Source organism: Argiope bruennichi, chromosome 2 (assembly GCF_947563725.1).
Source record: "Argiope bruennichi chromosome 2, qqArgBrue1.1, whole genome shotgun sequence".
Lineage (NCBI taxonomy): Eukaryota > Metazoa > Arthropoda > Arachnida > Araneae > Araneidae > Argiope > Argiope bruennichi.
The window spans coordinates 91,628,866-91,651,732 of record NC_079152.1 but is presented as its reverse complement, the minus strand read 5'-3'; the positions used below and the strand labels follow the sequence as shown (position 1 = coordinate 91,651,732).

General features: G+C 27.0%; 1 protein-coding gene across 1 annotated transcript in view; it reads right to left on the bottom strand.

Moving 5' to 3' along the window:
• Window positions 1-18,869, bottom strand: part of LOC129960749 (potassium voltage-gated channel subfamily H member 2-like) — a 631,583-nt gene extending 612,714 nt beyond the window's left edge. Inside the window, exon 1 of the mRNA XM_056074363.1 lies at window positions 18,595-18,869. Coding sequence (XP_055930338.1) covers window positions 18,595-18,670 — 76 coding nt within the window. The 5' untranslated portion in view covers window positions 18,671-18,869. The remainder of the gene's footprint in view (window positions 1-18,594) is intronic.
• Between the last annotated feature and the right edge of the window lie 3,998 nt (window positions 18,870-22,867).

Below are 22,867 nucleotides of genomic sequence, written 5' to 3'. Positions count from 1 at the left end.
CACAGACAGATGGACGAACATTCTTCAAAAATGCGTTTTTCAAACTCAGTGAGGCCTCAAACGTGAAGATTCGTCAAAATCTCGAGTTCGATTATTTTAACGATTACTATACTATTTATAGTAAAAATCAGTATTTTTCAGAAAGTTTAAATATTTTGTATCTATACACCATTTACTATCTTGAATTTTTAATTTCCGTTACTTTTATTTTCTACTGCTTTTTACATTCTCTATTGTTGTATTAAATATCTTGCTAACTTTTTCGATATATCTAATACCAACTTTCTTTTTCCGCCAGTTATCCATGGTAAGTACTAGTCCTGCTATTTTCAATTAAATCTCTTATACATCACTTGATGTTTATGACTGCCTCAACAAAGTATTTTTGAACATCAAATTGTGATGGACATTAAAGTCGTTCTATCTTAATGGCCATACACCTTTCCTGTTTATAGTGTAATTCGATCTTCTTAATGGAGGCAAGTTCCATGACATCATAGCGACATTAAAATCTTAAGTGTTCGAGTTATCTATCCTCTAATAACATTTAGCCTTTCATGATACTTTATACTTGTTTATTCCTCGTGTAAAACGTGCAGAAAATTAGCAAAATCGCCTTTCTTCAACTTTCATCTACGGAAGAAAATCCCTCTCTAAAATATTCCATGGAACAATGAAAACAGTTTGAATTTCAGTTCAACAAATTTGCAATAATGTCAATTTTTTGCTATTAATGAAAATATGGTGACTAGTCGATTCATCAAGAATAATGATTGTGTTTAATTTCATTTAAATACCTTATGCTTAACCTGTTATTAATGACTTCCTTAACGAACTCTTTTTAAGCATTCAAGCCATGCTATTTTAATAAAGCTTAACTGTATATGTTTAATGTGTACATGAACTTTCTTAACTGAGTGGAGTTCCATGACATCATGAATTACGTCTCATCCATCAAAAGTATTCTGGTCAATCTACCTTCAAACTGCATGTTATCTTTTTTCAGAAGGTAATATATCTTTTTTATTCCTCGTGTAAATTGTAGTGAACATAAACAAACTTTCTTATTTATTTTTCAGTAATGGAAAAAATTCGCGAGATTAAATATTTGATGGAACAATGAAAAATTTGTGCAGAGTTTGGAATCTCTAATGAGTTTTTGTTCAAGATTGTTACCATTTAAACTGTTGAATTTGACAAACTAGCTCTTTTGTACAAAATGAAATGATAAAAGAAGTTTTTGTCATTTAATCATCGGCCTTCACAAACATCAATTATAAAACAACATAAAAATTTACCTATAATTGATCTACGTTTTTCTAAATAAAGGCTTAGCAACAAAACACGAAAAGCAATTTTTTTCTTTCAGCAAACATTAACAATTCATTGAACTCCTTTAAGATTTTTTCCCCTGGAAACCACTTCATTATTTAGAAGCATTAAAAGTACTGCCTTCTTGCTATTTTCTTTCTCGAATGAATGTCGACGATAATTTCTGCTACGTTGAAACATACAATTTTAAGAGCATTCTTTTCAGTCGATTAATCGATAGTGGTTTTGTTCACTTATTCAGAACTTTTGTGATTGTTTAAATTTAATAAATGAATGGGAAGTGCAAGAACAACACAGAAAATTGTATGGATTTTTAGTTTTCATAAACCTAAATGTTGATTTAAATAGTTGTTTAATGGCTAAATTGGACAATAAGTACTCATTTGTTCAAAATCCAAACATTTTGCACATAAACTAACGGGTGTGACCTTCCCACAATATTCTCGCATTCTTTCTAATAAAAATGTTGTTCCAGAGAACTCCTTTCATGGCATTGCGTTCATAAGTTCCGTACAAAAGTTTCGAAATATTAAATTTTGCTGTGAATATAGTATTTTTTACTGAAATCTATCCTGTAATCTTTGGCGAATTAGCTGACTGTTAAACCCTAGCATGCGATTAATAGTATCTTAAAATCAAATTTTTGTTTTAGAGGCGTTTTTCTCAACCGATTGAAACAAAAATTATATACAGAACTATAATTGTAGTCACAAAATCCCATACCATATTTCATATATTTAAGTCATTGTGTCTTTGAGTTATCGCGTTTTCTGAAAGTACAGACCGAAAAGCGATCAATTCCTTGTTGGATTTGGCGCAAAATATGAAGGTTGTCTACAGTATAGACGATAATTCTGTTTATCGCATTTTATCTATCTACCTCGCTTCATTGTGTAGTCATCATATTAACCCTTAACTGGGGAGGTGAAATTTTAGGGCTTAACTGGGGAGGTGCGGTCTACGAGACCGCATTTCATTTACACTCAAATTAATTTTTTTAATGAATGTATTAGTATGAAAAACTGCCAATGTAATTTGCAGATATTTTCCTTGATATATAGATATGTTTTAGAAATTTTTCAAAATATATTATCATTGAAAAAAGTAAATGAGTTGGAACATACATTTTCTCCTCAAATTACATGTTACAATAAATATTATCTTTGGAAAATTATTTACTTTTTACTTTTTAAATCATATTTATTTTTACAGTATATGAAGGTATATAGAAAACAATATAATGTAAAAATCGGCAATTATATGAAAAATAAAAAAATTGACAATAGGTAAAATTGGCCTTTTTTTTATCGGCTGGTGTGACTTTCATAGCGTGGTTTTCTAGGGCATTTTAAACTATATAAGTTAAGAAAAATCAACCTATAAATTCTGTATATATATCTCTTGGTATATTAATATATTTTATAAATTTTTCAAAATACATTATCACTAGAAAAATTAATTATGTTTGAACATACATATCAGAATCAGTTGAATGCGATCTTTCATCGAGAAGCTCTTCTGTACAATTATCCTTACCACTGCAATCACTTTCTGCTTCATTTAAAAGTGTCTGGAACACTGCTTCATAATAGGATCAGTAAATAAAATATTTCGGGGCCCAAGTTTTAGCGCCTGCTAAGCCTTGTTTATCACTGGGACACTAACAGGGAGATGCGGTCTTAGAGACCGCACTCGAAGAAATAACTGAATTATTTTAAAAAGCATCTGCTGAAATCGGTTGAAAAAGTGCAGGTGTATTGAAGGTCACAAAACAGGAAGCTACAGGGTCAATCCATTCAATTGACCTAAAAATAGAATACGGGTGACAGAAAATCCATCGCTAGCGGTCTCACAGACCGCACGTCCCCAGTTAAGGGTTAAATTATATTCGAACAACTGAGCAGATAGACTTCTTCTAAACAGATTCTGCTCAAAATTTGGTGGAAATTTGCAAATTTGTTATAAAGACCGCATACCAAATTTCATTCGTCTAGATCAAAACTTTTTTGAGTTATCTCTGTCACAGATAGACAGAAGGAAAGACATTTTCCAAAAATATGTTTTTCCAACTCAGGGAGTTCTAAAACCAAGAGATTAGTCAAACTCTCGAGTTTGGATTTTTTGACGATTACTATACTTTCTCTATACCACGCATACGAGAAAGTAAAAGTGCATTTAATGTGCAGTCGTCTGACTAATTAAAAATACGAAATGGAAAACTGTTTTGAAATTTTACATAACAGGTATCATATTAACAATTCAATAACAGTGAATGTGAGAGATCTCCCCTCGACTTTCTCGCATATTTAAACTGTATATGCGTTTTTTGCTTAGCTTCGAATAACCGTATTATGAATAGGGTTGTGTACTACACATTTTACATGCCATTCCTTTAACTGATGAGATCCAAAATTCGATATAGCACTACATACCAAATATCATTATTCTAATTTATTCCTTTTTAATTCTCTATTTCAAGTATAAAAAATTTTTAAAAAACAGAAAATATATTTTTATAAAATTTGTTTCAAATTTAGAAATAGATCTAATTTTTGGTTAAAAAACTCCTCTTCCAAAACTCATCGATCTAACTTTTAACATTTTTATCAAAAATGCATGATCGTTGAAACATGCACATTGAATATACAATCAAGGTCAAGTCTTTGAAAGCTGTTTTTCTTTTTTTCAAATCTTGATACAAGTTCCAAGTTCTCAATGAAGCTTTATACCAGATTTTCAATTCGTTTCTGAATTGTTGTTATTATAGAGATATTTGCTTAAAACACCAGTAGCTTAAGCTTTGAAATCGAATGTTTTAGATTAAAAATTAATGAAAGCCTTATGAAAGTTAATTTTATAGAATACAAAAAAAAAATTAAATTTAGATTCAGATTTCATCTGCCCTGCTCACCTTGGAAGAGATAATGAAAAATATCTTTTTATTTAAAAAAAATTTCAAATATAAGTAGACAATATCTTTGGCACTTTAGATTAAAATCCAATAACAAAATATCTCAATAAGATTTGCCATAAACAGTGATTTATATTAACAAAGTAAAGAATGTAAAGTATATATTTGCCCTCATTTATTAGATTATTAGATATGAAATAAAGCATATCAAGAACTTTGTGAAGATTTATTATCGAGTTGATTGCAAAGGCAAACTAAGCATTTGTTGCTCAAGAGAAATGAATCACTGAATGGTCGCAAACAGCTTAATTAATGAAGCATTGAGGAAAGAGTTACGTCTTCTAAATCATCTTTTAAGTCGTAATCATTTCTGTCTAAAAGTACAGGTGAATTATTCTACACATTCACGATGTATTTTCATTCTATTAACTCAATCACAGAATAATAAAATGGAATTGAGAAATAATAAGAGAGAGAGAAAACAAACATTTTGCGAAAACAGCAGTTTTATTTAATAACGTTTCCCAGCTGTAACGTTTCCCGTAACAGCAGCATGTAATGTTGATTTTACTGTTGCGCATATCCTAGCTGAGTGCCCCAATTTTAATTCTCATCGCATTAAATATTTTAACTCAACTTCACTTAACATACGAGAATTAGTGGGAGAACCTCCCCATCTGTATATTTTTAACTTTTTAAAAACTATTGGATTTTATCATTTTATATAGATTAAAACTTGTTTTGCTTAACTTGTCTCTCATGTTTTGATTGTTGCTGTTTTACTGACCTGATCTTTAATGTAATTATAAATTTCTCACGTGATATCATCTCAAACCATACGATTGGCGCAGTATAGCCTACCTTTGGCTCTTGCGCCATTAAACCCGAATAAACCAACCAACCCAGCTGTCATTATTCTAAATAGAATCCGCAGTCAGGATCCTTTATGTATAATTCATTGTAAATTTTTTCTAAAATAATTTCTCCTAAATAATTATAACTATATTATTATATCATACATTTAAATAAGAGAGAAAGTATTATTCAACTCAAAGCTTTACTAATTTTATTTTGAAAGAGAATTCTAGAAAAAAAAAAGCTCAACATGTTGCCAGTCGTAAAGAGAGACAAACAATAATCATTTACAAAATTAAATTAAGAAAATATGCAGAAAACTAAGATCAAATTAAAATTTCAGCAAATATTAATTTAATGTCTAATATCACTAATAGAATCACTTTCTCCGACTTTGGAAGCCAAACCGCTCTTATGATTTCCCTTTAAATCTTTTAAAATTGCCGAATGTATCAGGATTCTTTCTTTAAATGAAGTAATCATTGGGAAAAACATAGTCCCTTATTCCGTCATATATATGAAATTTAATTTAAAACAGCTTACATAAAAAAGAGCAAAAATAAGATATTTACTATATGGAAACAAGCAAATATTTATCACAAACTATATTATTTTATAAAAGCTTATAATAAGTGAAGATTAGAAAGAGTTACGGTGAAAGCCATATTTAAATTATTTTAATACAAATATTTTATGAAATCCTCAATAGTTTTCAGAAATATTCCATTATAATCAACAAAGAAAAATATATGAGAAACATAATATGATGACGCAAGCTCAGAGAATATTTATTGGTGAAAAGGGATATAAATTTTTTAGCTCTTGCTTGATGAGTTAAAACTGCTGAATAGATATATAAAATGCGCTCTTTGTATTCTCACTTTCATACAGTGTCTGGAATTGGTAATATAGAATATTCTAACACTGGTTACCATTCTGTTTTGCATTCACTTTTTGACTATTCATTTCAAAAGTACTAGTTATTTGCACTTTATAATGTTTGATATGTGTTTCAATGAAATTTTACAGCTTGCGGTAAGGGATAAATCTTAATAGTGAAATGTTTCTGATAATTAGATTGCATTCTCAAAACATAAATGGAAATTTTGTTATTAAAATGCATTTTTAAAACTCAAACATTAATTGAAGACAGCTTATCTTTAAAGTACTCATTTTGAAATATGGCTGATTTTGTAAATCATTACTACAGGATAAAAATCCAAATAAGAACATCGAAGTCCGATACATTATATTGTTTCTTACATGATTACATCAGCCGTTGCATTTTGAGTGTAACAATCTTTAAGAGAAAGAATGCCAGCCTAAAAACATTACGCTGTTAATTAAACTAAAGCAAAAATTTTATTTTAGAATTAATATTTGACGCAAGCATCTTTTACCGTATTGCTAATATGGGCGAAAGAATGCAAGTAAGAGTTAAATTAAATAAATAAAATTTTTAATGTAGCTTTCGTTCGAATTTGTATTAATTTTATCTGGTTTCTTTCATACACCTTATATTTAATAAAAAATTGCTACTGCCATTTTTATTATTTATATGCATATTAATAATATTAATAATGTATAAAAATAAGTACGAAAATTCCTTTTTCATAGGGATTTATTTTATATTTTAATTACTTTTTATCAAATCAAACTTTCGCCCTTAGTTCTTTATAAAAAAGAAAAAAAAAGGATTTTTTTCACAAAATCTTTTTATATCGTATTTCATTTCTTTGTAGAAACTCTTTCAAAAGTTTAAAAATTCTTAATTTTTAAAAAATATTTTTTGTTCCCCTTGTCATTTTATGATAAAAAGAAAACATTCATGAATATTATCAATAAAATGCTAAAAGTTAATAAAATAATCTGATAAAATTACATTGTTTAAAAAATGAATTTTCAATTATTAATTGCGTTATCCGTTTGTTATAAGATCCCAGATACTTTTGTGAGTATAATGCCACATTAATCAAAGAAGTTAATTTTATTTAATTATATTATCTAATATCTTATTTCCCTAACCAAATTTCTATTCATATTATTGTAGAAGAAAACAAATGGAATACTTTGCATGAACAATTCGATGAAATATTTTTTCCAAGCACAATTATCGCAAAATTTCTAAAAGCATTTTCAAGTATCCAATCTCTTCTAAAATCACCGAATTTTGTAATATTTGTTATAGTTCTGAATCTATTCTGTCAAGAAATTAATAAAAAGCAAGTCTTTATTTTCATTTAATAGTTCAAGCATAATAAGATGTTCTTTACCCTAAACAAGAAGTCTTCCTGTTACTTAAGTGTCTTCACTTGTGCGATGTAAAACAAGATTAAAACTATTGAAATAAGACAACTATCTGGAGATTTATTGATTAAATATTCGAAATTCAATGCTCCAGATAATTTTGATATTAATAATTTCATGATTTAACTATGCATTTTTAATAATGAGGTTTGCAACATCACAAAATGTTATTTTCTCTTTACTGGTCGAGGCTGCAATTTTCATATTTCACGAGTTCTTTTAACTAGCTAGAGAAATATCCTAGAAAATATTTTTGCTTATAATTTAACAATGAATTTTCAATTATTACCTTTATGAAAGCAATAATTCCCCAGCTATGTTTTGCCTAAGGCAGCAATTCTCACTATTTTATGAGTGCTTCTTCCTGCATAACAGTGTTACTGAAGCATAAAAATCCTTGGAATGAAAATCTGCTCAGACTGTTTTATTAATAATAAAACAGTCTGGGAGAAACAAACCTAACAGTCAGACATGAATATTGATTTTCATGTTATTTATAAACACTAGCAAAATATTTCAAATTTCATAATCTAGTAATATACATAAATGTACACGATTTTAATTAATTTAATCTCTTTATAATAAAATCAACTCAATAAGCTTCATATTTATATGAAAATGTGACCGCATTTGGCATCTAATCACATATCTTCAATTACTTCTCAAGTCTTTTTGTAAATTGCACAATTGGTTTTAAAATAAAATAGAATAGTGTGTTTGATATATATCACTTGGACATGTATCCTTCACCTTATTTGTATTGTACTAAGTTTAAACGATTCGCGCATCACGATTGACAAACATATACCCTTGGAAAACGGAAAAACTAATTGCGTAATTAATTCAAAAAAAATCATCAAAATTATTATTTGCTTAAATCCCAATCAAATCGTAATTTTTGGAGATAAAAAAATATTGGGCCTTTATTCATTTCTTATCCAGCTAAAAATAAAATTGGATTTGTTCTTCTAATTTTTATTTAAAAGATTTTTCTTACTTAGATTATTTTAGTTACAGCTCTCAAAATAAACTTAATATTCGAATATATGTCCATGTCCTTAATAAAATTAACAACGGTTAAATATTCATATTGAAAATTTTTAAATAGAAAAAGTACCAATATAAATTATTCTGTTATATTTTTATAACTCGTATTTGAATGAATTAATTAAAGAGCAATTTTCTTAGGAAATTTCCCTATTTTATAATAAATAATAGAGTTAATAATACATTATTAACTCTTAAAATACTTCGAGAAATTAATGAATTTCCTAACTTTTTTCTTTAATCGCCAGAATGATTATTATTATTTTTATATTTTTTCTTCTTTTTTCTGGTAATTTACAAAAAGAAAAAGAAACTATAGTCTTATATGATGTATAAAAAAGAAAAGTTTTAGCGACTTTTAAAGTTTTTATATCTCGTCTAAGTTGTACTGTCCCACTCCGATGAATCAAACAATCATTTTATAGTATCATTCACTTACGGAAATTTAAAAATGATTTCATATGCTCATCTTTAAAAAAATGTATTTCTGTTTAGGTACTTATTATTAATTTTCAGATAAATTTCAAAAACATCATTATAAAAAATATTTATCAAAATTAATAATTCAACCATTGGATTTATTATCAAAAGTATATTTTGTTTAGTAAAGATATAATTTACTTTATGATTAATATTTTTAAAAAGAATTTCAAAATGTCAGTAATATTTAGAAACCTAAGACGCTAAAAATTTATCACTTAAGATTTTAATCGAAATTTTTAAGATCAATAAATGAATCATCTAAATTTCTTCAAACAATTGTTTTATTTAAAGTATCATATTATTAATTTTATGTTTAATAAATTAAAAAATGTTCTAAATTTTAATATTATGCCATAATTTTTCTTTCGTATTCACCAGAATTTTTGCATTCTGGTTTTTTCAATCAAGTCTGCTTCATGACTCAGTTAAGGTTTTAAGAGTAGATCCTTTTTCCAGACGTCCTCTCTGCCAACCTATTTGTCATGGGATTTATTCTGTGGACGAATCTTTTTATTTTTTGTCCAGAACTAAAGCCCTGCCGTGAATACTGATGTAACTTATTAATACTACAACCTAGAAATAGAAGAAAAAAAGAATTTCAAGCTGTAAAGGATTGTTTGTGATTTATAAACGGCTTGCAGTTTTAGAATTTTTAAGTAAAAGGATTGTGGAAAAATGTTTGCTTTTAATTTTTGACGTGTAATGCAGAGCCCTTTGTTTTCTAAACTAGTATGCAAATATCCAATAAATAAATAGTCTTCTTTTGTCCTATTTGCTGTCTAAAATTGAAAATATTTCTTCTGGAGTGGTTATATAGTAATTCTGAAAATAGGTAACTACATAAAAAGGATGCAAATTATTATACTAATAATGATAGCAATAACTATGTTAGATTTGAATACCTAAAGAAACCAAAGCAATCATTTTTTTCACATTGAAAATTTTTAAACTGTGTTATTTAAAGAAAGTTTAATTGATTTAGAAAGTATATTAAAGAAACTTCAACAATATTTAGCAGAATACGAAAGGTACTAGAATTTTAAGATATTACAGACAATATGTTTCAATCTTTATAAAAGTGTGAAAAATTTCCTGAAAAGTATGATATTTATATTAATTCTATGCAAAGAAATATTATAGATTCTTTCAAAATTTAAGATACTCATTAGAGTCAATAAGAAAGATTCAATTTTAATTGTTTTCTTTTTTTTCTATGACTTAATGTATGATTTCCTATTTAACCATTTGTATTTATAACAAAGAACATTACATTAAATAAAAACTTGAATATATTTAATCAAATTTAAAAATGTTTAAAGTTTTCAGAGTCAGGCAAAATCATAAACATTAAATAATGCGATTATTTTTTATCTTCTACAACAACAATGGGGAAGCATACATGGAGAAATAATTGTATTTAGTATTTTAAAACAAAAAAATTAGGCATCAAGGTGAAATTTAGTTTCACTTTTAGATCTTCCTCAGATGAATAAAAAATGCATTTCTGTATTTATATCTGTCTCCATTTATATTAGAACATAATTCAAAAATGTAGCAAGTTAAACAAACGGCATTTGATATATGATGTTAAGAGAAAAAGATACTGTATTAAGTTCATATTAAATCCGTCCGCTGGAAAAGTTTTAAGCACATTTTCAATTTTATTCACTAAAGTTAAACACACGGCATTTGAAATATGATGTTAAGACAAAAAGATATTGTATCAAGTTCATATTAAATCCGTCCGCTGGAAAAGTTTTAAGCACATTTTCAATTTTATTCACTAAAGTTAAACACACGGCATTTGAAATATGATGTTAAGACAAAAAGATATTGTATCAAGTTCATATTAAATCCGTCAGCTGGAAAAGTTTTAAGCACATTTTCAATTTTATTCACTAAAGTTAAACACACGGCATTTGAAATATGATGTTAAGACAAAAAGATATTGTATCAAGTTCATATTAAATCCGTCAGCTGGAAAAGTTTTAAGCACATTTTCAATTTTATTCACTAAAGTTAAACACACGGCATTTGAAATATGATGTTAAGACAAAAAGATATTGTATCAAGTTCATATTAAATCCGTCAGCTGGAAAAGTTTTAAGCACATTTTCAATTTTATTCACTAAAGTTAAACACACGGCATTTGAAATATGATGTTAAGACAAAAAGATATTGTATCAAGTTCATATTAAATCCGTCCGCTGGAAAAGTTTTAAGCACATTTTCAATTTTATTCACTAAAGTTAAACACACGGCATTTGAAATATGATGTTAAGAGAAAAAGATATTGTATCAAGTTCATATTAAATCCGTCCGCTGGAAAAGTTTTAAGCACATTTTCAATTTTATTCACTAAAGTTAAACACACGGCATTTGAAATATGATGTTAAGACAAAAAGATATTGTATCAAGTTCATATTAAATCCGTCAGCTGGAAAAGTTTTAAGCACATTTTCAATTTTATTCACTAAAGTTAAACACACGGCATTTGAAATATGATGTTAAGACAAAAAGATATTGTATCAAGTTCATATTAAATCCGTCAGCTGGAAAAGTTTTAAGCACATTTTCAATTTTATTCACTAAAGTTAAACACACGGCATTTGAAATATGATGTTAAGACAAAAAGATATTGTATCAAGTTCATATTAAATCCGTCAGCTGGAAAAGTTTTAAGCACATTTTCAATTTTATTCACTAAAGTTAAACACACGGCATTTGAAATATGATGTTAAGACAAAAAGATATTGTATCAAGTTCATATTAAATCCGTCCGCTGGAAAAGTTTTAAGCACATTTTCAATTTTATTCACTAAAGTTAAACACACGGCATTTGAAATATGATGTTAAGAGAAAAAGATACTGTATTAAGTTCATATTAAATCCGTCCGCTGGAAAATTTTTAAGCACATTTTCAATTTTATTCACTAAAGTTAAACACACGGCATTTGAAATATGATGTTAAGACAAAAAGATATTGTATCAAGTTCATATTAAATCCGTCCGCTGGAAAAGTTTTAAGCACATTTTCAATTTTATTCACTAAAGTTAAACACACGGCATTTGAAATATGATGTTAAGACAAAAAGATATTGTATCAAGTTCATATTAAATCCGTCCGCTGGAAAAGTTTTAAGCACATTTTCAATTTTATTCCCTAAAGAAAGTATCGCATTGAAAGATTTTTATTTTTCTAGGTTATTAAACCAAGGGATTATCATTTATGATGAATGAAAATATTGTAAAAGATTACAATTTCGCTTTATTTATGTTGCCGCTTCGTGTTGTAAAAATAGCATAATTAATCAAGTTTCAAAAAAGAATTATATCGCATTAATGCACTCAGCATTATCGCACTCAGCATTCAAATTTATATAACTTAAAATATTATGCTTTGTAACTATAGGTGTTTTTTATTCAGTTTTGCTGCTGTTACAATTCAGTCGGCACTACCAATGTGAACATTTCAAAATTACTATGTAGATCAATAAGTCAATCCAAAGCTAAATATGATTAGGTCTTATTTTTTGAGGCTATGGGTAGTTGTAGATAATTAGATGGGCATCTAAAACATTTAACATCATTATAAGAAAATACATTTAAAAAAACCGATTTGCCTTTTTTTTTTCAGCAGTTATCTATAAGTATTCTTTCCCAATCTCACTCAACAGAAAAGAAATTTATTGCAGGATTTTATTATTTAAATTCCCATAGTAGATTTCATATTATTATATTTTAAAATCTAAATGCCGCCATCTACTCCTAAAGTATCCAATTACTTTTGAATAAAAAATTCTAGAAAAATTAGAAATTGTTGATTTTTATGCTATTAAAAATTAAAAATTTATTTTTAAAAACTTTTTCCACTATATTAAAATCGATTCATTTCGATCATTTCACGCCAAGATAGGGTCAACTTCATTATAGGAAAAAATTATTTTCAATCGCAAAATGTTCAAAAGAATTCTTTTAATATTCTTAATTTCTTTTCCATTCCAAAATTAAGTGATGCAATGGAGTGCTTATCAAGCTGTGTACAGATCAGATGATTGTTACATTTGACTTTTGATCTGTAATGAAACGTATAAATGTTTTCAATAATCTCGCATGACTGTTTTTACCACCAAACTCATTGCACGTGTCTTTTATTGTTATTATTCATCAGGTAAAAACTTAAATACTTATTTTAATAGTATCGAGTATCTTTTTAATGAAGGGGACAAATAATTTTGTATTTGAAATGCATTATATATTTCAATTCAATATTTAAAAGTAGAATCATAAAATTTATTTAATAAAATTATTATAATTTAATAATTTTATATGAAAATTTATACTGTAAACATTTTACGGTTTTTTTTAATACAAAATATACAAAAAGTGTTGTAATACAGAAACCTTCGAACACGAGATTTTGGCAAATCACTTCATTTCAGACCTCCTTGATTCCGAAAAAAATAATTTTTAAATTATGTCTATCGTCTATTCATGAATGAGATAACAAAAATAGAACTTGAAGGATCAAATTTGGTATGCGGTTGTTACATGGAATTGTAATTAGATAAAAAAAAAATGACGTTATTCCTTACAAATCACCCACTATTAATATTTTATTTTAATTAAGGATTTCCTATCTTCAATTGCATTTTTCATTCCTTAAATTTAAGAAGATATTTTCTTTTCTATGTGTATTTCTCCCGTTGACGTCAGAAATATCATTACACCAAATTAGCTAAACCTTGAATCTCTGGATGACTTCGAAACTCACTGCATAATTTATGTAAGAGCAGACGGAGAGAATCGTTTACTGATGCAACGATCAAATGTTCTATTGATTTTTTTTTCCTTCTCAAGAACAGACCTACCTAAACAGTTTTCGATGTTGTTGTTATTGTTGGCTGGCACCCACTGCACAAATATCACTCTTTCTCTCGGCATAAAAATAGCTCCAGATACGCTTTTATCTATCGATGCACTTTCGAAATACAATACTTTTTTTTTATTACAATGCACTAAAAATACCTTTTCTGGTAAGAAAAATTTCTTTGTTTTTACGTTAGAATCAGTTCCAATTTTCAAAAGAGATTTAAAGATGAATATTTTCGATTTATGCAAATCATTTTTTTTTCTTATTTTAAAAAGTTCTGGTAATATAAGGAAAATCGTTCTTGATCTCATTTATTACTATATACAAAGAAATTCTATATTTTCTCTCTCTCTCTCTCTCTCTCTCTCTCTCTATATATATATATATATATATATATATATAAGTTTAGAAAATATAAACACATGTAGCAACTATAAATCAAGCTTCTAATAGCTATGGCAGCTTCTTTTATCAAATATAAAAGAAGTAGAAACTTCTCGACGAAAGGTGTTTTTAGTATTACGTTCTGAGAACCCAGCATTCAACAATTAATAATAAAAAATAATCAATGCATTATCTTATCTATCATCTCTTTACAATTTAAACCATTTAACTTTTAAATTACAAGCAGGCGAGCTCTCAAAATATCCTATTAGGACAAGATTACCAGAGGCAATGTTGTTATTTCTTTTTACCAACTAGGATTGTGATCTATTCTTGTTTTCTCTCATTAATAATAAATTTTGTCGTTACACGTGGGATGATAAAATAGGATGCAAAAGTAAAGCAATTCTAAGAGTATAATAAAAGGATAAATTAATTATCTTGATGAAAGAAATTAAAATTCTATTGCCTTAAAATCATAGTATTTATACCAGCTTGTGGACAGGAAGAAAAACAATATTTGTAAACCTTTTCTAGTGAAAAGATTAAAAATTATTCTAAATAGAAGAAACTCATTGTATGTAAATGTAAAAAAAAAATTATTTTACTCTGAAAGAATTATATATTCTTATCAGTTCTCTACATATTAATCATAACTTTAATTGTGTTTTTTTTTATTTATTTTTACAGATCTATAAAATTGAACTATTCAATATAACGGAGCATACTTATTGAGAAAACTATATAAACTATTCTAAAAATCTGAAAATATAACTATGGGATAAATTTATATTCTAATTTTACTTTCTATAAAGCACTATCAAAAACTACCCCCATAAAATTTTCTATTCATCACTCTACATTATTTGTATTCTTCTGTAAAGTAAAAGCAATTCAGCTTTTATTTTTACGCTTATGACTCTAATAAAATCTCCATTATCATCCATTATCCGGTAATGTCGATTTTCGTCACCATGCTGAATTGCGTGAAATAAACAGACCCTTTTTCTTACATTTATTTCTGGATAGATGTTTATGTTAAAAACGTTTTCCAATTTCTCAGCCAGAGATAAAAAATTAATTTTCCTACGTAGCTATCTATTGTTCAAATATTATTAGAAACTTATGGATATGGTATTAACAGAATATGGTATAACAGGATATGGTATTGACAGAAAGGAAAGGTTTGTAGAAGGGAAGGGCATTATTGTAAATTAACGAAATTCACATCGTTAAATCGGGTGAGTTAAAAAAAAATTTGTATTGTTATTTTTGTGCATTTTTTTAAATTTAACATTGTTCAAATTGTGCTATTTTTAATTATTTCTAATTCTTATTTTTGGTCTTTTTGTATACTTCATGCCAAATTTTTCTCCTGCCATAGCCCCATGGACGCTGTAATCCTCAGAAAAAAAAAATCTCTTGAAAATAGTCATAATATTGAGAAATACAATTCTGAAGATTTCAGCGTCAACGTGGCTCGGCGAGAAAAATAAGGAGTGAAATCGCCAAATGATACCCGTCTCTAGAACTGTATCATGTATTTTAATAATATATTGGATTTTTATCGGAGATATGACATCAAATATATCCACACAAACAGTTTTAATTGCATACCTATTATCATACCTATAATCTTCCATATCGCTATACCTAATAGATATACTGAATGTGGATATAGCCTAGGAAAGTTCTCTAAAGTAAAGAAAATCAAGAGATTCAATATAACTTTGTCTTAAAATGCTCGCTTGAAAATAGGACTTTTCCATGACTGTTCCTAAAAGCATTTAAAATAAAGAGTACGTTTACCAAGAGCAAAATAATAATAGCCAATGGATTTCATTGCTTTTGAAAAGAGTCCAAAATAAAATGTGTATTTCCCAAGAGCAAGAAAAAAAATTCATTTTGTGTTGACTGTTTAAGGCCAAAGTTTTCTGGAAAGTATATAAAATATTGAGTACACTTACCAAGATAAATAATAATTACAATATTTTATGTGGTTGGATATTCATATTCATGAAACATTTCTTACTTTTAAATAATATTATCTCCTATGGTTAAATTTATTGAAGATAATTTCTTGTACAGTGGTAAAGTTGCATTAAAAATCAATTGCATCAGAATACTAACTTCATTGTATTAAATTTTGCATTGCATGATTTTTCTATTATGTTAACTCAGGAAAAAACCTCAAAAATAATGTTGATGTACAACCTCTCACATTATCAATACATAACATCTTGCATTAATATCTTTTAATTTTAATTCCTGAAAATGAAACGCAACATATATACTTAAGTTCATTATTAATTGCTAATAATTTAAGACAAGTCTTTTAAAATCTTTTAACTTTATTTATATAAGAGTCAGATAATTATAAATTTAAATAATTAAAACTCTCTAAAATAATGAGAGGATATTAGGTTTAATATCATCAAGAATGATTCTAACATCGATATTTTATGACAATAAAAAATATCAAACGAACAATAAATGGCTCTAAGAAAAGTTTGTAATTAAGTCAAAGATTTTTATCTGTAATAAGGGAATTATTTCTGTTATACAGTAATTCTGTATTCTTTAAATGCATCTTATGCACATAGGTATCAATAGTGGTGGATTTCCCTAAAAATAATCAATTGAAGTTCCAAAACGTAAACAAATTTATGATTAAAAAAAATGGAATTTAGGTTTATAAATGGTAAAGTTTATTGTCATTCTTCTATTGGAATATAGTAAATCAAAGCACAAAACATGTAATAATTGTTTAAAAATTAGGAAAGAATGCATAATAAAACAGTCGAAAGCATACGAAACAATGTATCACGATTGTATGAGAATCGTAGATTTATTAGATCGTAGATTAATCGTAGATTTTATTAGCAAAGTAAATTTAATGACGCAATTCTAGTTTTCTTTCAAACAATCGCATACATTTTCAAGTTTTTTTTTTTACTTTTTGAAAAGAAATTTTTTTACAACTTTCATTCCATTTAAATTGTCTTATTTATTCCGAGTTTTGAAAGAAAAATCGGAATATATAGATATCCTAGGGATAATGCATAAAAGTATTGAATATCCTGTCATTGAAAAGAATTTAATGAAAATAGTTTGGAACAGTTTTAAATGAAATTTTGTCTTGCCATACTATCCAAATATTAGAACTTTGTAAATCTAAAGGGAATTTTTTTTTTTTTTCATATTATCCTAACTTGATTTTTATTTATTACAACAATTATCAATTACATGAAATTAATTTGCTGCAAATAAACGTTAATAGCCTTTTATAATATTTATCATAATCATCAATGATAAATCACAGGAAAATAATTAACTTATTTTTTTGCATATATGCTCTTTTCATCCGCTGGTTTCCATTTTCAGCAATAAAAAATGTCTATATTAATTTTATGCAACTATAAAAATAAGAAATAAAAAATTAATGAATTATTTAATCAATTTAAATGCAAACTGAGCTGTTTCTGCAGTCTATTTATAGAAGCATCGAAACCCCAAAATTCTAATATCATCACATTAGCATTTTAACTTAATTTTTTCACGATATGCGTACTTTTCGCATGAATTCAAGCATTTCTTTGAAACATTAACATTATTATGATCTTATAGAGCACTTTCATAATAAAGTTATAATTATTATTTTTATTCAAATTTTTATTATTAAATATATTCTTGTAAGAATCATCGTTCAAAATAATAAACACCTATTTCATACCGAACATTTTGGAATTATTTCTTTCAAAATTGCTTCTTAGCTTCTCATGAACGTTACGAATAAATTAAAATAGAAACTTTATGACTTCCATTAAAATCCTCAAGCACTTAATTTTGAAACCAGAATGAAAAAAATCACTCAAAATAAAAAAATGGTAATATTTTGTTTCATTTTTATAATCCTTTCAGTTCACACTTATTTTTTCTTTTTAATAAATGAAATTAAAAAAAATTAATGAAAATGAACGCATTTTTATATTTTCATCAAATGCTTTAATCACGCAATTTGGAAATTAGATATCTTTTTCATATAATCTTAAACAGAATTAATGATTATGTAAAATGCGTACTTTGAAATCAGAAAGAGATATCTTTCTAAACAACAAATATGAACATTCTATTAATATTTCAGAATACTTTTCAAACAAACTTATTTCTTCGTTTTCAGCAAATCTAAGAAATTGATCAAAATCAACGTATTTTTACTATTCTATAATATACTTCAATCTCTACTTTTATAATAAGGTTTTCTTTTTTAAATTATTTTAAATAAATGCTTTTTTTTTAAATAAACAACTTTAGAAATTACAAAAATAATTATTTTCATCGGGAATAATTCCTTTCTCGAACAAATGCGATAAAAAAAAGTGATTAAAATAAATGTACTTACTCAGATTATCGAATTTCCGAATGATACTGTCAATAAAGATGTTCGGTGGAGCCACATGTCCCCTTTTCACTGGCATTTTAAAGAGTCAAATCACGTATGTCAGGAAGTCAAATAGTTTCATTCAAGTGTATTTATAACAGGCAATCAAGTGAAGAAATACTTCTAAAGACCGTATTTTTTAAAAGGCAAAGTTGGTGCTTTAATTCACAAATCTCATTGACTAAATATTCCATTTCTTAAAGTAAATAGAAAAATTAGTGGTTTCAAAATCTTTCCAAAAGATCTAAAATGCAATTTACCTTACTCCCATAAGCTACCTCACTAAAATGCACAATTTTATGAATATTATATCCAATCTATGAACTTTTATCCAAATATGTGTTAGAAAGTTAGCTGTGATGTGCACCAAAATATAATTTCTTCAAAATTCTGTTGATAACTAATTTTGCGCAATTTCTAATTTTTTGTATGCTTAACACGAGAAATTTATTTATTTACTCCAAAATCTTAAACGCTACTTTTCAGTTTCTAATTGCGTAGAAGTGTTTAATCTTCCCTAAGTTTTTTCTTATATAAATGTCTTTTTTAATTGTAACAGGGAAACAGTCACACCTGATTTTCCAAAATAGAATGCAAGCTCTGAGAGAATTCATCTCGTTTCATCTGTATTTTTCTAATCATAAAAAAAATCCATTTTTATTTTTTTACTTGAAAATTTAGATCAAATAAAAGAACCATATCTTCAAATGCAGCACAATTTTAATATTAATTTCAGAAGCAACAGCGGAAAAAAAATCGTTCACAAGTGTCACCGGCAAATCATTTTCGCAGACGATTTCTCCAACGATAAATATCACATGGCTATAAGATATTTAAGACCAAATATTTGCGCTAGGCAAACGCTTAGATGCACTCAGTAAACATATGCGAAAATTTTCGTTACCGGAAAGGCATAAGCTCGAACTTTTAAGACATCAGACTCTCTCGGTGTCTGAAGAGTATTTGTCAACCAACACGAACGAAAGGCGTTCACTCAAATCACATCTGCGCTCTAAGTCGGCGCAGTTATCGATTTAGTTCGTAGACTATTCCACGCGGTCTTTTCATGGCAACATTAATAATTCCTCTTCGCAAGACACGTGTTTTTGAGCAAGTTTCAATGCAAGAAAAAGGAACGAAAAAAGCATTGGAATGATAAAAATTTCAGTCAAGAAAATAGATTGATTTTTCTTGGTTGGCAACACGATGAGTTCGACAAGATAGGCGAACACGAGTGACTGGAGAATACTCCTTCATTCAACTTCGTTTCGGTAAAGATTTTCCGCGGAGGCCCAAGAGTGCAAAATAATTATCCGATTCTAAAAAGCGCCATCTATTGTCAACTTATTAAAACACCAACTTCGTTTTTTTTTTTTATTACTAATTTTTATAAAAGAACAAAAGCCAAAATTTATTCACCGAAATTAATCTTGTAAAAATAAAAATAAAAGTTGAAAACTATTGTCGTTTTGTTATAGTTTGCTGAAATAAAATTTGTGTTTTAAATTGCACTTTGAAAAAGTTTATTTTCTTTTTAAAAATTATTTCTTTATTGGATAAATGAAATAATTTGAAAAACTGAACGAAAATTTTTAAGGCAGCAGTTTTTAAGAATTTTTTTTATTTGCTGTCTTAAATCAAATATCTTCAAATTATAAATGAAAAACAGATGATGAAACAAAATATATTGAAATAATGGAATTTGAAAATATCAAACAATATTTTCGAATACCATCAACATACTTAACATTTATTAATTCATAAAAATGACACTTCATTTTAATTCCATTTTAGTATATTATCAAATTCCATATGAAAAATTATTTTCAAATGCAAATATTTGTTTTGAATTAAAAATAAATATTTAATGTATTCTTATTGAAATATTTCATCATTACTATCAAAGTAAGAAAGTTAGATTATTTGCTATCGAAATCTGTCTAGTCTATGCAATCCGTGTAATTTAACTAACATATTTTCATCAACTTCTATTATATAATGAAACAAAAAAATATCGTCTGAAATTTTGTTACCATGATATATATTCTGACTTTATATAATTAAGCTTATATTTTAATTCAGTGAATCAGTATTTGCAAATTTTAATCATTTATCAATCTTAATTATGTTTCCTCTTACTTTATTTATACATTTATCTAATGAAATTTCTTACCTTTCTGTAAAAAAGCTTGGTTTCGCTTCTTCCGAGTCAATTTCGAACTCATCTGCATCCGCATTAAAATATATTTACACATAAAACTGCGAAATTCTTCCGATAATAAACAGCATAACATAAAAAATATCTTAAAAGGAAAAGTAAATGTTTGGTTCGCTGTCTTTAGCAATAAAATAAAATTTTTAACATGAAAAAACATGATGATCTTCCACCTAAAGCTAAATGAAATCCATAGTAAAACATGGTTGGAACCTCGAAAAACCCCTCAAAATTTGCATGCACAAACTACTCACTTCCACTACTACCAGACTACTGAAAGAACGACCTGAAAAAGATAACATGAGTTTTTAAAGCGTGTTTACATATCTGTGCCAAGAATGCTTATAGTGATAAATTCAGAATTAACTGCTGCCAAACATGAAAAAATAAACTTTTAATGAAAATAAACATAAATTGTTAGTGATAACTTACGACGGAGGAAAGGGGACGCCTTGGTTCTTCACTGACGTGGTCAGATAACATCGAATCTGGGTAACAAACTTACAGTTTTCGACAAAATTGCGGCGAATAATTGTTTTCTTTCATGTTTTATTCGCTATTGATAAACACTAAAAAATGTATTTAGGAATTAAAATGCAAAAGAAGTAAAAAAATATTTTCCTAATAACATTACAATGTTCGAAATCAATATCCATATTTTAAAAGAACTTTAAATTCGATAGGAAGATTAAGAAGCCGAATCGATTACTATTCGATTTAACAATATCGAATAACAGCCGATATTATTGCATAATCAATACAAAAAATAACGAAAAAAACATAGTTGCATAGAACATTTCTGCATAACGAATTTCATTTTATTGAAATAAGAATTATATTCCAATTTTTTCGAAGTAAAGAAAGAAAAATTCGAAAAGTTTAAAATTAAGAATTTAAAAGGAAAAAAATGATAAGACAATATTGTTTTTTAATTGTATAAACAACACGATAAATAGTTTTTTTAATTTAGAACGAAATAAAATTATTTCAGAATCATTCTTACTTGTGTATTATTAGTTACTTTTGACAACCAAGCAAATGATTCACTGGTGATAGTGGCTATGTTTAATTTCAAGTGCAGCGTTTAGATAAAAACTTCATGTCCATGATTATGTAAAATTGTCGGACATTTAAGCCGTATTATTTCAAAAGTCGTATTTATGTTCTATTCATTGTATAAATGAAGGTTTCTGTTGGACCTCGGGACTATAATGTCACAGCGCTATTTTTTCCGGTTTATCGATCTTTTATATTTATCGGTATTTTGACTGTTTATGTTTAAACTACAAGGATATTAAACAGAATCCTTCTTTAACAATCCTTTTTTCAACAAGGGAAGAAAATTTAATTGATGAAACAATGCTTCTGTTTCATTCACAACAACGAAAATATTATGAAAGGTACTTGAAAACATGTTTAAAAAATTAATTAAATCTGTACTAAGAATTAATCTGTACAGCATTTAATTAACATCATTCAAAATATAATTTTTTAAGACTTTAAAACGGTGTGAAAATTATTTATATTCAGGAATATTTTAGGAAATAATAGCGAAAAAAAAAACTTTTAAGTCTAGATTATTTTAATTAATTAAAATTATAATTCAAATTTCAAAAAAAATTGCTCCCAGGTACACATTCTTACCCTCTAAAGTAATATCTGAACCAAATCTAGGTTAAAGGTCTGGTCTGTAAAGCACCAACATACACAGGTACACAGGTCAGAAATGTGCATCTTGGCGCGGTATTTTTTTTTTTTCAAAATTTTAATTACAGTTTCAAGTAATTAAAAATTAAGTGAACTTTTATCGTTTCCCCGTGACAGCTTATTAATATTATACAAAAATATATTTCACAAAAAAAAAAGCCATCACCTTAAAATTCAAAATATCTTTTCAATAATACCAACTTAATTCTCGTACGAATACGTCCAGAATTTTAACATTTTTTTTAAAAAATATTTCTGCTTAATTTTCAACAATAGATTACATTGTTAATCTCAAATTCATCAAATTTTCAT